Source organism: Eulemur rufifrons, chromosome 1 (genome assembly GCF_041146395.1).
Source record: "Eulemur rufifrons isolate Redbay chromosome 1, OSU_ERuf_1, whole genome shotgun sequence".
NCBI classification, from domain to species: Eukaryota; Metazoa; Chordata; class Mammalia; order Primates; family Lemuridae; genus Eulemur; species Eulemur rufifrons.
The window spans coordinates 55973188-55987292 of record NC_090983.1 but is presented as its reverse complement, the minus strand read 5'-3'; the positions used below and the strand labels follow the sequence as shown (position 1 = coordinate 55987292).

The 14105-nt window shown below is 42.4% G+C and overlaps 1 protein-coding gene across 1 annotated transcript in view; it reads left to right on the top strand.

The window, feature by feature from the left end:
• MYO3B (myosin IIIB) overlaps nt 1-14105 on the top strand; it is a 373201-nt gene that overhangs the window by 273187 nt on the left and 85909 nt on the right. The window contains exons 28-29 of the mRNA XM_069471407.1: nt 4714-4815; nt 8962-9064. Coding sequence (XP_069327508.1) covers nt 4714-4815; nt 8962-9064 — 205 coding nt within the window. The remainder of the gene's footprint in view (nt 1-4713; nt 4816-8961; nt 9065-14105) is intronic.

Genomic DNA, 14105 nt, shown 5'->3' with positions numbered 1-14105 from the left:
AAAAAGAGAATTTTCTAAATCTTAACTTATGTCATGTTTGACAGGGAAAAATTAGAATACAACAATAACATGTGAAAGATTTCAAGTGGTTTTGGTTTTGTTTCCAATTTTCCAAAGAACTGTGCTCCATCATGCTGAGAGCTTGATTCATTTGTGTAGATAAATTTTTCAGGGACTTCACAGTTGTTAAGACTTAGGTGAAGGTGATGTGCTACTGTCACCATTTCCCCCCGTTACTGATTTGAGACCTTTTTGTAACTTATTCTGAAAGATAGCAAGTCTCCCCCTTACCCACTTCCATGAAGCCAGAAATTCTAAAATCCAGGAGCTAAATATCACCCAGATTTGTTGCCCGCTGGTGTGGAAAGTGAGTGGCCTTTTAGATGTCTGAATAGTTGGAAGATCTTGGTGTGCCTATCATATTTAACCCACAGTGACGGGTGATTGGCAGCATAACAGCTGAGCGACAGCCATTTGGCCAGGAGTTCAAACCCCAACACGATGAGCCATAGCAGGATCACAGTTTGATTTGCTGTGGCCATGAAGTCTGAATCACCAAATACAGAGGCAGAGGCAGGGGTGACAGCTGGTAGCCATTCTCGTCAATAAAATTGTGATGGTTGAGATGCACAAGTAACCAGAGCCTGCTAATTTCATAGACTTTGAGCCAAGTGCTTAGTGTCAAAACCAGCTATGGTCAATGATGCAAATGGTTGTGAAGGGTCCCTCGTCAACAGCAAGGCTCTCTCTGTCAGACTCTGTCCTCCTAATGGATTAGAAGCAGATTGGATCCTGCTTTCCAGGAATAGATCCAGTTTGAGGAGGAGGCCTTATTTTTTTAAAATTCTAGTAACTTCTTAAAAGTGAGCTTTATTAAGGTATAATTTACATAAAGTTCAAACAGTTTGATAAAACTGGACAAACACATACAATCAGATAATTAATCCCCTCCACAACCAAGAAAAAGAACATTTCCAAAAATTCCCTTGTTCCCTTTTTGTCATCCATCCCTCCTTCACCCTCAGCCCCTGGTGACCACCAATGGAGTATATGTCCCTTTGGTTTTGCCTTTTCCAGGGCATCCTATAAATGGAGTTATACAGTATGCCAACTTTGGGGTTTGGCTTCTTGCACTTAGCATAATGTTTTTGAGATTCATCTGCACTGTTGCATTTATCCGTAGTTTGTTGATTTTCCTTGCTGAGCAGAATTCCAGTGTATGGATGGCCACAGTTTTATTCCTCTACCAGCCAAAGGACATTTGGGTTGTTTCCAGTTCTTGGTGATTGTGAATAAAGCTGCTATAAACATACAGAGCTTTATCTTTCCAAGAAAAATTTCTAAGAAAGTAAATAACCTTGCTTCATAGGAAATCAGAACTGTATGAGCAGGAATGATCCTAGAGGTGGAAATTGTTTCCTTTTTGATTAGAGGACAGACATCCTTATTTTTCTAACATCTTATACTTTTATATAGCAAGTTACAGTTTATACAAAGCACTTTCACTCACCTTACTTCCTGCAATTGTCATTATAGTAACCCTGAGAGGTAGGCTCGCAATCTTTCCTCATTTTACAGAGGGAAACTATGAAGTCTCCTGGAGTCCAGACTTCCGAATCCTGATCTTCTGTCCTTCCCCCCAGACATTTTCTCAACATCCTGTCTGTGCAGAACATTCTGCTAGGTTCTTTGGAGAGGGTTACAAAAACAATGTAAAAAAATGTTTTTATTCCCATCAAGAGAGGACAGTCTCATAAGGAACCAGGACCAACACCCCTGGCCCAAGCTTGAGAGAAGTACTAAACTAGGCCAACTAAGGCAGCCACAAGAAGTAAACAGTCTATGAAGTTACCTCCAGTCGTTTTTGGAAGCAGGCAAGACATAAGTTATAAGAGATAAATCCAACTTGAAGCTGACGGGAGTCAGAAGACAATAGAGTGACAGTCCCTAGGTGCTTGGAGGGAAGGAGAATTCCCCAGACAACGATGTTCCAGGGCAGGCAAAACACTGATTTCTAGGATCATGGAAAACCTCCTTCCTTGGCTTCCAAGTTGGGGAAAGCAGTTACTAAGCAGGACTTTCCTTGAACTCTGTCAAAGTTTAACTCGCATAATGATTAGAATTAAGTACTGGAGAATCAAAGTGGAAAATGTTTTCATAGACCTGAAATTACTGGGCTTGTTTTGTGTAGTAGAGATGGAGGCCAGGATTTTTGATGGGGCTGGTGAACAAAAAAAGTGTCAATTCTTTTAGAAAAGGATTTGACTTTTTCAGTGCTGCTTTTGGTGGCATTTCCCTGTCAAACCTCCCACAAGTTGGCCTTTTTATTCTTTATATTCTGATAAGATGGCTGATGACCAGCTGTCATTCTAGCCAGAAACCACACTGGCTCCTTGTGAAACCTGCCAGCAGCGGGTAGGAGAGGAAGGCTGGGCTTTTGTGCCTCATCTATATGCGCCTTCTGTGCCAGATATAGTGGGTGCCCTTTGCCAGGCCCATTATGAGGGCAGGAAAGTTTACCCAGCCTAGATTGCCAACCAGGAAATCTACCCGGACAGTGTTTCTGTCCTCTGGGTGGGTCACCAAACGCCCGGCCAGGCCAGAGCCTCTTTCCACAGCAGCTGATCTGTGGGACCCTTAGAGACCCAGGCGTGTGAAAGAATGTGGGAAGGTCTGAATTTTTATTTCTATTTATAAAAAGAAAAAAAGAGAATAAGGACTATGATTTTTAAATGTTTAAATAAATGGAGCCACACCATGTAATATTTAGGGATTCAGACTTTAGGACAGAACTGCTTAGGTTGGAACCCTGGTTCTTCCACCCTCCAGCTGTGTGACTGTAGGCTAGTCATTTAACCTCCCTTTGTCTCAATTTCCTCAGCTGTAAAATAAGAATACTAATTTTCTCTACCTTTTAGAGTTACTATGAGGATTCAATGAGTTAATTTTTGTAAAGGGCTTAGAACAATGCCTAGAACATAATGATTGTGTTTGTTAAATAAAAATAATGGAGCTTTTTTTATGTCCTCTTCCTAAATTTTCTTCCCCACCCCCAGCCAAATGAAGCTGAATGTACATACTTGATCTTTTCCTTATCTTTCTTCTAGTGATTTCAATCCTTAACATCTGACATGCCCCCCCCCCCCACCCCAAATTAGAGTTCCAGGGATGCCATAATAAATTACCACAAACTTTACAGAAATCTACTCTCTCACAGTTCTGAAAGCTAGAAGTCCAAAATCAAGGTGTAGCCAATGTTGGTTTCTACTGGAGGTTCTGAGGGAAAGTCTGTTCCATGTCTCTCTCCTAGTTTCTGGTGGTGCCTGGCAATCCTTGGCATTCCTTAGCTTGTAGCCCCATCACTCCACTCTCAGTTCCCATTGTCACATGCTTTCTCTCTGTGTCTGTCTGTGTCTTTACATGGCCTTCTTATAAGAACTTCAGTCATTGGCTTTAGGAGCCACCTTAATCGCCTATGACCTCATCTTTAATTAACGCATCACACCTGCAAAGACCCTATTTCTAATAAGGTCACGTTCTGAGGTTCCAGGTAGTTGTGAATTTTGGGATGACACTGGTCAACCCAGTACACCCCCTTAAAAGTTTCAGAGTGCTTTCATATCTTTTATCTCTTTTTATTCTTGCTCCCTAATTAGAATGCATGCTTATTGAGGGTAGGGCCTGTGTCTCTTTAAGTTTAATATGAGGCAGCTGGTGTTACTTAACATGGGAATGTTTACTGGGCCACCTTAAAGGAATGGAAAGACTGGAGTGACACCAACCTGGGTGTGGCAAAGTGATGCTTGGGATAGGGGAGGCAACCAGAAGGAGGGAGAAAGACAGGATTTTAAAAATCTCATCTGAGCAAATAAGAAAGGAGAAAGGTCAGGGATCCCAAATATTCTAATATGGTACATCTGGAAGTATGCTGGCAGAATTAGAAGCATTCAGAGCCAAAAGGAAGGTGCAGGAAGAGTAAGCACAAGGTCTAGGTCACAGGCCAGGAAGGAAGAAGGTGGGGACGGAGTTAGGGTTGACTGCCTCGGGGCAGAGCCTGAAGACTATCTATCTCTCCTGTGAGGAGGTGAGGCCCTGCTGCCAGTATACTTTCTATCAAAAACCAAGAGATCCAATTGAAAGAACCCACCCTCTCCAGATAGCTGAGCTAGAAGTTGTTGAAACATCTTCAGCCCCTTGTGACTTTGAGGTCATGGAGAATGGAAGAAGAAATGTGACAGCTGGGAAAATCCCTTTGGTATTTTTCCAACGGAGCCATTATGTTGGGGAATCCAACAGGAAGTAAGCTGACTGGACAGTGAAAAGCTGCAGTGGGATAGTCCTCAGCTGAACAGCCCTCACTAGTGTGTAGCCTGTCTTTTCCCTGACAGCACAAGAAAGGTTGGTTGTCCACCCACAATGGTCTGTGATCAGGGCTGCAAGATCAAAGGAAGGGAAGGGCACTCCTGGGAGGGAGAGATGTGGAGGGAGAGGAAAGAGCAGCTTCCTAGGAGAGACCTAGCTCCTCTTTTTACCTCTCTGGTAGTGGCAACTGAGGGACAGCAGGAAGGCCATCCGGTGGTCAAGCCAGGAGTCCTGTCTCAAACCATAAAAAAAGTGTGTGTTTCCCTAGCCAAGTGTTATCACCCAGGTTGGTAATTCATCTAGGTGTGCGAGCATAATCTTGAGAAACTCTTCTTTTGCTTCATTCCACAGGGGACACTTCAGACCAAAGCAATGATCCACATCCTGCTGTCAGAGGGAGCACCAGGGGAAGTACCAAGGCTCAAGACTGCAGAGAGCCTGGTGACCATAAAGGTGGTGTCATTAGAGGTTTGGGATGGGTGTTCCCTATTCAGGGGCATTCTGGATAAGTTTCCAAGCTGGAAATGATCACCTATTATATAAGGACCTTCTGTCTGCCACTTTAACTTTTTTCCTATAAGTGACAGCTGGTTAAATTCAGGGGCAACCTTGCCAGGGGCACTGAAAGGTGATTTCACAGAAGGGAAAAGAGTTGATAGAGATTAGCTCAGCTCCTTTGCAGCTGCCCCCCTGCCTCCCTGGGAGACTGGTCTAGGTGCAGCTCTCCTTACCAGCTGCTTCTCTTCAACCCATCCTCTTGGGAAAGACTCTGGCATGTCTATGTAGAATTTACCTTAAGACTTAGGAAAGTTTAGCTTCTTAGGAGAATCTTTATATGACCCAGACATTGATGCAAAGACCTCAAACTCATTGAGAACAGTCATGGAGGAAGGAGCACTATGGACAAGAAATTAAAACTTGGGTTTCTAGTCTCAGCCCTCCATTAATTGATATCCTTAAGCTTCAGTCATGGCAAAATGAGAGAACTGGATTAAATCAGTGTTTTTCAAACATACAAAAAATATTGGAGTCTCACCCTTTTGAAGTTTGAAGGTCCCTGGACCTCTGCCTGAAGAAGCAGCTATAATTATTGAAATATGGCCTTTAATGCCAACACCTGCATTTTATGAAAAGTGAGGATAAGTTGCCCAGATTTTGCAGTGGAGTTTACAGTTATAGTTTCTCTACTAGGCCCAGTGCCACTGCCCAGCGCACAGGAAGAGAGACTGGGCACTTCAGAATCCTTTGCAACCTCTCACTAGACCTATGTTTCAAGGAAATACAGAACTGGAGCTTCACCTTGGGGCAAAGAGGTTAGGGAGTAGGAGAAAAGAGAAGCAGCAGGAAGCAAGGGAGCAGCAGTTCTTGAACTTGAGGAGCCTTGAGGGAGGAGACAATGAGAGAATTTTCATTTTCAAAAGAAGGGTGTCTATCTGTTACTGATCTAGGGTCTAGACCACCTTTTTCCCATAAAAATCACAAATAGGAGGTCCTCTGGTGTAAGAGATCACAAATAGGAGGTCTCTAGCAGATGTTTTATGTTTGGCCAGGCACAGTGTTTTTAAAAAAAATTTGAATGTGAATGTCTCTAAGTGGGGCATGCATCTCTGGTTCATCACAAACCCCAGCACTCTCCACTCTCTTTGCCTAATGCTCCACACATTTAATTGTTACCTAGGTGGTCCCAAAGGCATTTACCTTGCCAACATCTGCTAATCGTATTTTCATTTTTTTCCCCTGACAGTCAAAAGCTTTTCCATCTTATTTCAAAATGATGTAGTAAAGACTTGGCTCAATTTCCCTGAAAAATATGAATGGCTCAATCAGATTGTGGAAGGACTCAATTCCTCCAGAACTCCACTCCCAGTATTGCTTTCCTTCATTACGCCAGAAACTACTGGGGACCTTCCCTGAGGAAAGGTGTCCCATCTCTGGAGAAGCTTTATTGGCCACACCTGCACATTCCCCAAGTTTGGCATTTTATGAACATTTCTGCTATTCAAGTTCGTATTTTATTTTTCAGCCATCTCATTGGTCTAATTCCTTTAACGCAACCTAGTGACTTAAAGTGAGTCACCTTATTTCTCTCTCTTTTTTTTCTTCCCTCCATCCCCATGTCTCCATTTCTCTAATGTTGCTCAGCAATTAATTTGCCAGAAAAATGCCAGGTGATTCCAACTATCACCAGGACATACCTTAAAATATTTGGCCATTTTGGATCCTGCTTTGAACTCAATGGTTTGATAATCTTAACTTATTTAAGTTTGTCTTTTTGGTCTGACCCAAAGCCTTCTCCTGGCTCTTCAGGCAAAGCTGGGGGATGTGAGAGCAGACTTCATCTAAGCTTTATTAAGAATATTCTGTAAATTTCTGTTTGGTTTTTGTACTTCAAATAACTCTTGAAATCAATATTTTGATGACTGAAGTGTAAATGAATAAGAAACATGGAATAAGTTTTCCCTTCAATCACAGGAACAGAAACTCTATAGGTTTTTATTGAAAACCCAGGCAAAGTAACTGGCGGTATTTGCTGAGCCACATTAAAGATGTTACTTGCTCTCTTTCTGATCTTGGACATAGCACCAAAACCAAAAGGGATTTTGTGGGGGTTTTTTTCCTGGATTTCCTTGTGCTTTTTTCCTCTTTGGATTGTTTTTAAATTGCTCCGTTTTTTTACTAAGGATCTCAAAATAGGTGCAGACAAAAGCTTGCAATCTCAGCTTTCCACACGGGCAATACCACTGGGGCTTTGATCAGTGGTAGCTTTTGGTGCTGCTGAATTGGGCCAGAGAACAAGATTAAAAATTATTTGTGCTGATTTCCCTTCTTAATAGGGAAATAGAAAGATATTTGTGTCCCTGAAGTAGGCTCCTCTTTTTTCTTTTTATGTCAACTCTTGCTTTTATGTTGCTTATCACAGTATTACAAGTGAGCCTGGACCAATCAGTGTTTTAGAATCTATCCAAGAGGGAAAAAACCTGCTGGTTGCTCTAACTGGAGAAGTTTATCTATCAAGAAAAGGCAGGAGAGGGAGGAGAAGGAAACCAGTTAATGAAATTCTAAAAAGCTGTGAATATTTTTTTTATTTCTGTTTTTTTTTTTTTTCTTCTTCTTTCAATATTGTGTCACTGTGTGGTCAAAATTTTGGGGGGAATAATAAAAATGTAATAATGTCTCATTTAAATTTTCTCTTTATCCTTTTGGTGTTTATAGCAATAATAAAAACAACAACAGATGGTTTTATCTACCATTATAGCTCAAAGAATTACATTTCCTCTACACAGAGAGGAAATGTATAAAGAACCAAACTGATGATTTAAAATCAGAACACACTCTTTCCAGAACAGACAACACAAAAACAATTGATTTCTATATTTCTGTCTTTTTCTACACTCCATCTCTGTCATATGTTCTATCATTATAATATCAACTATTTCTATTCTATGCATCTTCCACAATATGTCACAATTGCCAAGTTCATAAATTATCTTTTTTGGTTATATTTCGTTTTGGATGCTCCTAGATTATCTAAAATAAGGATGGCAAATAGGTGCAAGTTTCTTTCCAATCCTAACTGAGTGGTAGTGGCTACTTGGAGCCCTGGTTCTCAGCCCTGGCCACACATTAAAATTATCTGGGGAGCTTTTAATAATTGATGCAACCTCTACCCCAGATAACTTTCAGAATCTCTAGGGACTGGGCCCAGGCACGTTTAAAATCTTCCCAGGTGTTTCTAATGTACAGCCAGGATTAAAAATCATTGATCTGGAAGCAGTATCTCTTAAATTTCAACATAGATCAGGCTCACCTGCAGAGTTTGCTAAAAACACAGATTGCCAGGCCCTATCTCCAGATTTTCTGATTCGCTAGGTCTGGAGTGGGACCCAAGTATTTTCATTTCTAACAAGTTTCCAGGTGGTGATGATGCTGGGGGGTGGGGTTCCACACTTTGAGAATCACTGATATGAAGTTGGTGAAGTTGAATTAAGGTTCAGTGGAAAAGAGGGCCATGATTGGTTAGTTAGTCAATGGCTGCCATGGGCACAGGAAGGAGGAATTGTATTATATTTGTTGTCTTTACTCATCAGTAAACTGTTCTCAATCAAAATGTAGAAATAGGTTACTTCCAGTTAATCCTACCCACATTGTATTTTGTTCCCTGACCTACTATCCACATCAGCGGACAGCCCAGCCAGGCCTGGGAGCTGGTCTGCTAACTCTGTCTGGCACAGTGCCATTCCAGCTGTTGCACACTGCTTCTACTAGGACCTACCTGACTTGGGGCCTTGAATCTCTGTCCACTATTTATATCTATTGCCAGAGAGAGACGGCTTGTTTTCCTGTAAATGAAAACTATAAAGGATGAGTTATTTTATCCAATTTGCTGGCTGGGACCTAGCACCAGGCAAGACCTGTAGTCCCAGAACAGGTCAGTTTTAATGACATCTCTTAGAAAAAGAGATGACTGCCCAAAGTCAGAGAGATGCATGAGGGCAGGGAGAAAGGAGCTGCAGAGAATGTAGATGGGCACCAAAACCTAGCCCTGCCTACTTCTGAGCTTATCCTTAGACCTCTAAGTACTCGTTTCTTTTCTCTCAGTTCTGAAGGGCTCTGTAGATCATAAGAGCCATCCACAAGCAGAATCCAACAATGGCCATGCAGAGACTTCAAGCAACTCTTCTGCTGTCACTGAAAAAAATGGGTGAGTCTCATTCATAAGGGTTCCCTCAGGTGCTCTGTTCCAATGGACAATGTTTCTACCACTTTGGTATTTTGATGAGTTGGAGAGAGTGGAACCAAAAAGTATTTTCTATCAGATTCTCCCACATCAGAGGTCATTACCCTGTGGGCAGAAATCTTTATTCTACAGAGTAACTGGAACACAATCCTACTTTTTGGGTCCTCTTCTAAAACTTGTTTGTGGCCTCATTAGGTTAAAACAGTGGTTCTCAACTGGGGGCAATTTTTCCCTCTCTAGATATTTGGCAACATCTGGAAACATTTTTGGTTGTCACAACTTTCGGGGAAGGGTTGTGCTACTGGCATCTAGTGGATAGAAGCCAGTGATGCTGCTAAACATCCTACATTACATGGCACAGCCTCCCCACAACAAAGAATTGTCCAGCCTAAAATGTGAATAGACCCAAAGCTGAGAAGCCCTATAGCCAGGCATGGTGGTGCACACTTATAGTCCTAGATACTCAGAAGGCTGAGGTGGGAGGATCCCTTGAGCCCAGGAGTTCAAGTCCAGCCAGGGCAGGCAACATAGCAAGACTCTCATCTCTAAAACAAAATAATTTGAGAACCCCTAGATTTAAGCTAAATCAAAAAGGTAATATCATTTCTTGTTTACCTACAGGTTTTAGTTAAATATAATTCAAAGACAACAGAGCAGAGTTTGCCTTTCAATGGACATCTGAGCTGTTCAAGGTCTGCAGCACCTGTTGTTACCCTGGCTAAATGTGTGCTTAAGTCACTTTAAGCCAGGCCAGGCCATGACACCAAGGGCTGGAGACTCAAGGAACTCCCAGGCCTGTTCTTCAGGGAAACCTTCATAATCAGCCTTCTCTAAGAAAAGGTTTCCAAGACCATTACCCATATCACTAGAAGGGGAACACAGCTACAGCAAGGTGTGGACCATGGCAAAAGGAAGGTCTTAATAGAATGAAACTTGCTTTATTTCCCCCCAAATTGATTGTGGGGAACTTAATTAAAAGTTTAGTCACGGATTTGGAGAAAGACAGGTCATTAGACAGTTTTTTGCAATTTTTCATCTGGAAAAAAGGGAAGTCTTGATTTGTCATTTTAAAAAATAATTCTTAATTTTTTGAGACTTCTTAATATTTTTGAGACTTGAAAAATTCTCAATATGTCTGTAGTGGTCTCAAAGTGCCATTGGACTACTTTTAAAGTAGACTAGACTACTTGCCTAAATAGTCAGAATAGCTCATTTAAAGGCACTTAAGGAAAAGATCTATTATAATATCTCAGAAAACAAAGTTTACAATTTCTGATGTGGCAGAAAGATCACTGAGCTTGGCAGGTGGAGACCTGCATTCTGGTCCTTGTGCTAACGTTTTCCAACTGTTTGACCTTGGGCAATTCTGTGACCCAGTCTGGAAAATGACTTCAACCCCAGAGTAGCTCCCCTTAACCTTAGCTGATGAAGGACTTCGCTGAGAATGTTAGGAGAGTGCTCTGAACTCTTCCACTGCCCTTCTCTCCACCTTAGAATCTCTCCTTATCTTCAGCTGTCCTTTCCTCCTTTGCTCCCATCTCCCAGACTACAGATCCTCTTCCTTGCACAGTGTTCCTACCCTCCAGGCCCTACCCCTATTAGTTAGCACAGCCCCCCGCCCCCTTGCTTTCCCATCTTTCCCACTCTGCTATCTCTTTCCCTTTTGCTTATACCTCTCCCTGTTCCAAGAAAAGCCTGCCTTTGACCCTGTTCCTCCCTCTTCTTACTTTTCCCACCAGACATCTCAGACCTGACATCAAGGTTGTTGCCTCATCCTCTCACCAAACCAACCCCTTCATCCTTAATACTGCAATCTGATTTGTACCCTTGCCATGTCCCTAAAACTATCCTTGGGAAGCTCAGGTCGTAGTTGGTAGAGCCTCATCTTCATTAGATGCTTTGCAGGATTTAGTTCCAGGGGCCATGCATGCTTTCCTTGAAGAGCCCTCTTCCATGGGTGTCTGTAATACTGCATTCTTCAAGTTCTTCCCCAGAGATATCCTCAGTATCTGTTTTCTCTGGCTCCATTTTTCTTCTTTTTCACCCACCATTAAAATAAGAACAATTTTCCAAGTCTTGACTTTTTTCTTTCTCTGCTTCTCACCTGGGTGATAGCATTTCTCACTGTATATTCTCATGTCAACTCTCAGCTGTGTGAGCATGAGTCCCACATCTTTGGTCTGTGCTCCTCACTCCTCCACCCAACTCCTGCTGGACATATATTCCTGATTAACACACCAGAATCTCAACAGAAAATCCCCCACTAAAGGACCTCTTCCACCAGACCTCCCGGTTCTATAAGTGGCACAAACATTATCTTGTGACCTGGCTTTGGAACCTGGCACAGTCATTCTTGATTCCTACCTCTCACTTAACCCTGCCTCCAATCATCTGCTATGTATCCTTCCTTGGTCCAGGCCTGCCATTATCTTTTCCTCTTTTTCCTTCTCTCCTCTTTACAGACCAGCTTTCATTTTTGACACCTGATCAATTGTCCTACAACATATTCTGACCTGTTCAAAAAACTTTAATGTCTTCCTATTTTAGACTAAAAGAGGTTCAAACTTCTCAGTCTGCTATTCCATGCCTCTCCCTAGCTTGCTTTAGTTTGTCCTCCAGGCTCACCTCTGCTTTGTCCCTATATACACTCTGTGGCTAACCAAAATCAAACTTCCTATTGTTCTACCAATGTACCTACCTCTCTTCTTTCTGCCCATTCCTCTCTGTTCGAGTCTCACATTTTGTCAAGATACATTGTCATATCTCTTTCCTCCATGAAGACATTGATTCTTTTTAATACTCCTTGAACCATAGCCCATGTGTAACTGTACTACTCAAGGTGCTATTTCACAACAAGATTATAAACTTGTGCCCAAATATGAATCAACTCAACTGCTTTCTTCAACTGTCTTGTTACTGAAAAAAAAAAAAATCAGCTGAACTAAACAAGGTACTTGGTGATGAGTTGATTTACATTGCGGCACCAACTCCTTTTGTCATTGTGAGTGGTAACAGTTCACAGACTGGGTCCTCACACCACACCCTGGTGCTTTTCATGTTTTGCCTGGTGTTATGGCTGACCATGTGCTAGCTAGTTAGCTTTTCAAGGGCAAAGAGTGAGTCTTACTCTTGTATCCAATACACACAATAGGTACTCAATAAGTTTATTCAGCTGATTTCCAAGGCCACTTCTCAGCACTCAGATTTTTATGAGAGAAATGTTCTTCCTGCTCAATCTTTGGGTGGTGGCAGCAATAAGAGGATCCAGAATAATTTATCAGATGTGTGTTGGGGCATCCCTCCTCCAGGGGGCTAGGGTCCCATTTTCCAGTTTGTGTTTGTCAACTCACTGTTCTGTGAATCAACACAAAGGTTTATAGGAGGGAAGTCTTGGGGAGGGGATTGGGATGCATAGAATAAGAAGAGAGCTGTGTCATGCCATTGTTGATGTTCTCAGTGGCAAGTAACAGACCCCTAACCAATAGATTCAAGTATCCCTCAGGATGAGAGGTTCAATGACAGAAGTTCCAGGGCTGGGTCAGCCATTCAGGGACGTCATCAAGGACACAGGCCCCTTGCATCTCTTTGCTTTGATACTCTCAGTATGTCAGCGATGCCCCCATTTATGGTCACAAGGTGGCTAAAGCAACGCTAAGCATCACTTCCTCACATGGCAATGTCCGAAGCAGGAAGTGGATGGAAAGGGGGCTTGTCTCAGGAGTCTCCCTTCATCTGTTGAGTGGGAAACCTTTCCCAGAAGCCCCCCAGGAGACTCCCCTTGCATCTCTTTGGCCAGAATCTGCACTGGTAACTCTTCAGGAGAGCTGCAAAGGAGACTGGGAAAGTGAGCATCAGCATTTTCAGCTTCTACAGGAGAGAGTAGGCAAAGAAGAAAAGGATTGGGAAAACAACCAACAATGTGTGCCACAGAGTCCTGGAGGGGCAATGATGGGAGTAGACAGGTACCAGGGAAAGATGAAGGGAAGGCAAAGTCAGAGGGAAGAGTTCGTAAGGAAGATCCAGACATGACAAGAAATAGTGCTGAGAATAAGAACAACAGGGAAGTGGTGAGGTCATTATTCAGATTCACCCAACATTTATTGCTATGCTGGGTCATTTCCAACACGTTATCTCACGTAATTCTCATATCAGCCTTTGGGTTGGTGTTACTCATGCCATGTTACAGATGCGTAAACCAGACAGGGGAAGGGTAAGACAAGTAGCTCACAAGTGCTATCTCAGAGACCACTGCTAGGTGGGATGTATCTGATTTACCTACTTCTGCCCCCCATCAGCAAGTCTTGGAATCGCTGGGTCATACAGTGTCACACAGAGAATAAATGGCAAGTCTGAGGTTTGAATCCAGATCTTCTGTCTCTAACAATAATAGCAACAGTTAACATTTAACATTCATTAACAACTCCTTGGGTGCTGTGCTAAGTGTTTTATATGCATTGTCCTATTCAATCTATGGTAGAAGTACACATCTTATAATTTCCGACATTGAGAGACTACAAGTAACTTGCCAATGTTACTTGGTCAGTAAAGTGACAGAGTTAGGATCTGAACACAGGCCTCTGACTCCAGTACCCATTAACTGGTACATTCTACCACCTCTCTAAGCTCTGGACTCCAATTAGTCCAGGGCTTTTTTTGCTCTATCCATGTTATTTCTATACCTGTCATTGCTTAAATCTTAAATCAAAACCAGTTAAGGAATACACCTTGATTGGTATAAAACTGTCCCCCTGTGATTGATGGAGAAAATTCCAGCATCTGGTTCTTGGGAGAAAGCCTAAAAGCCTCAAGGGAAATGTGCTCCCATCTGTGCATGACAGGATGGGATGGGGTTAACTTGGCTGGAGAGAGAAGCCTCAGGTTGGGGTGATGCTTCTCTTCTTCACTCCCAACATGAGCCTGTAACTGTGTACAGTGAATGGCAGAATGGAAATATCTTTAATGTTGTGGGGCTTTGTTCCCATGATGGTAATCCTCCATGTTAATG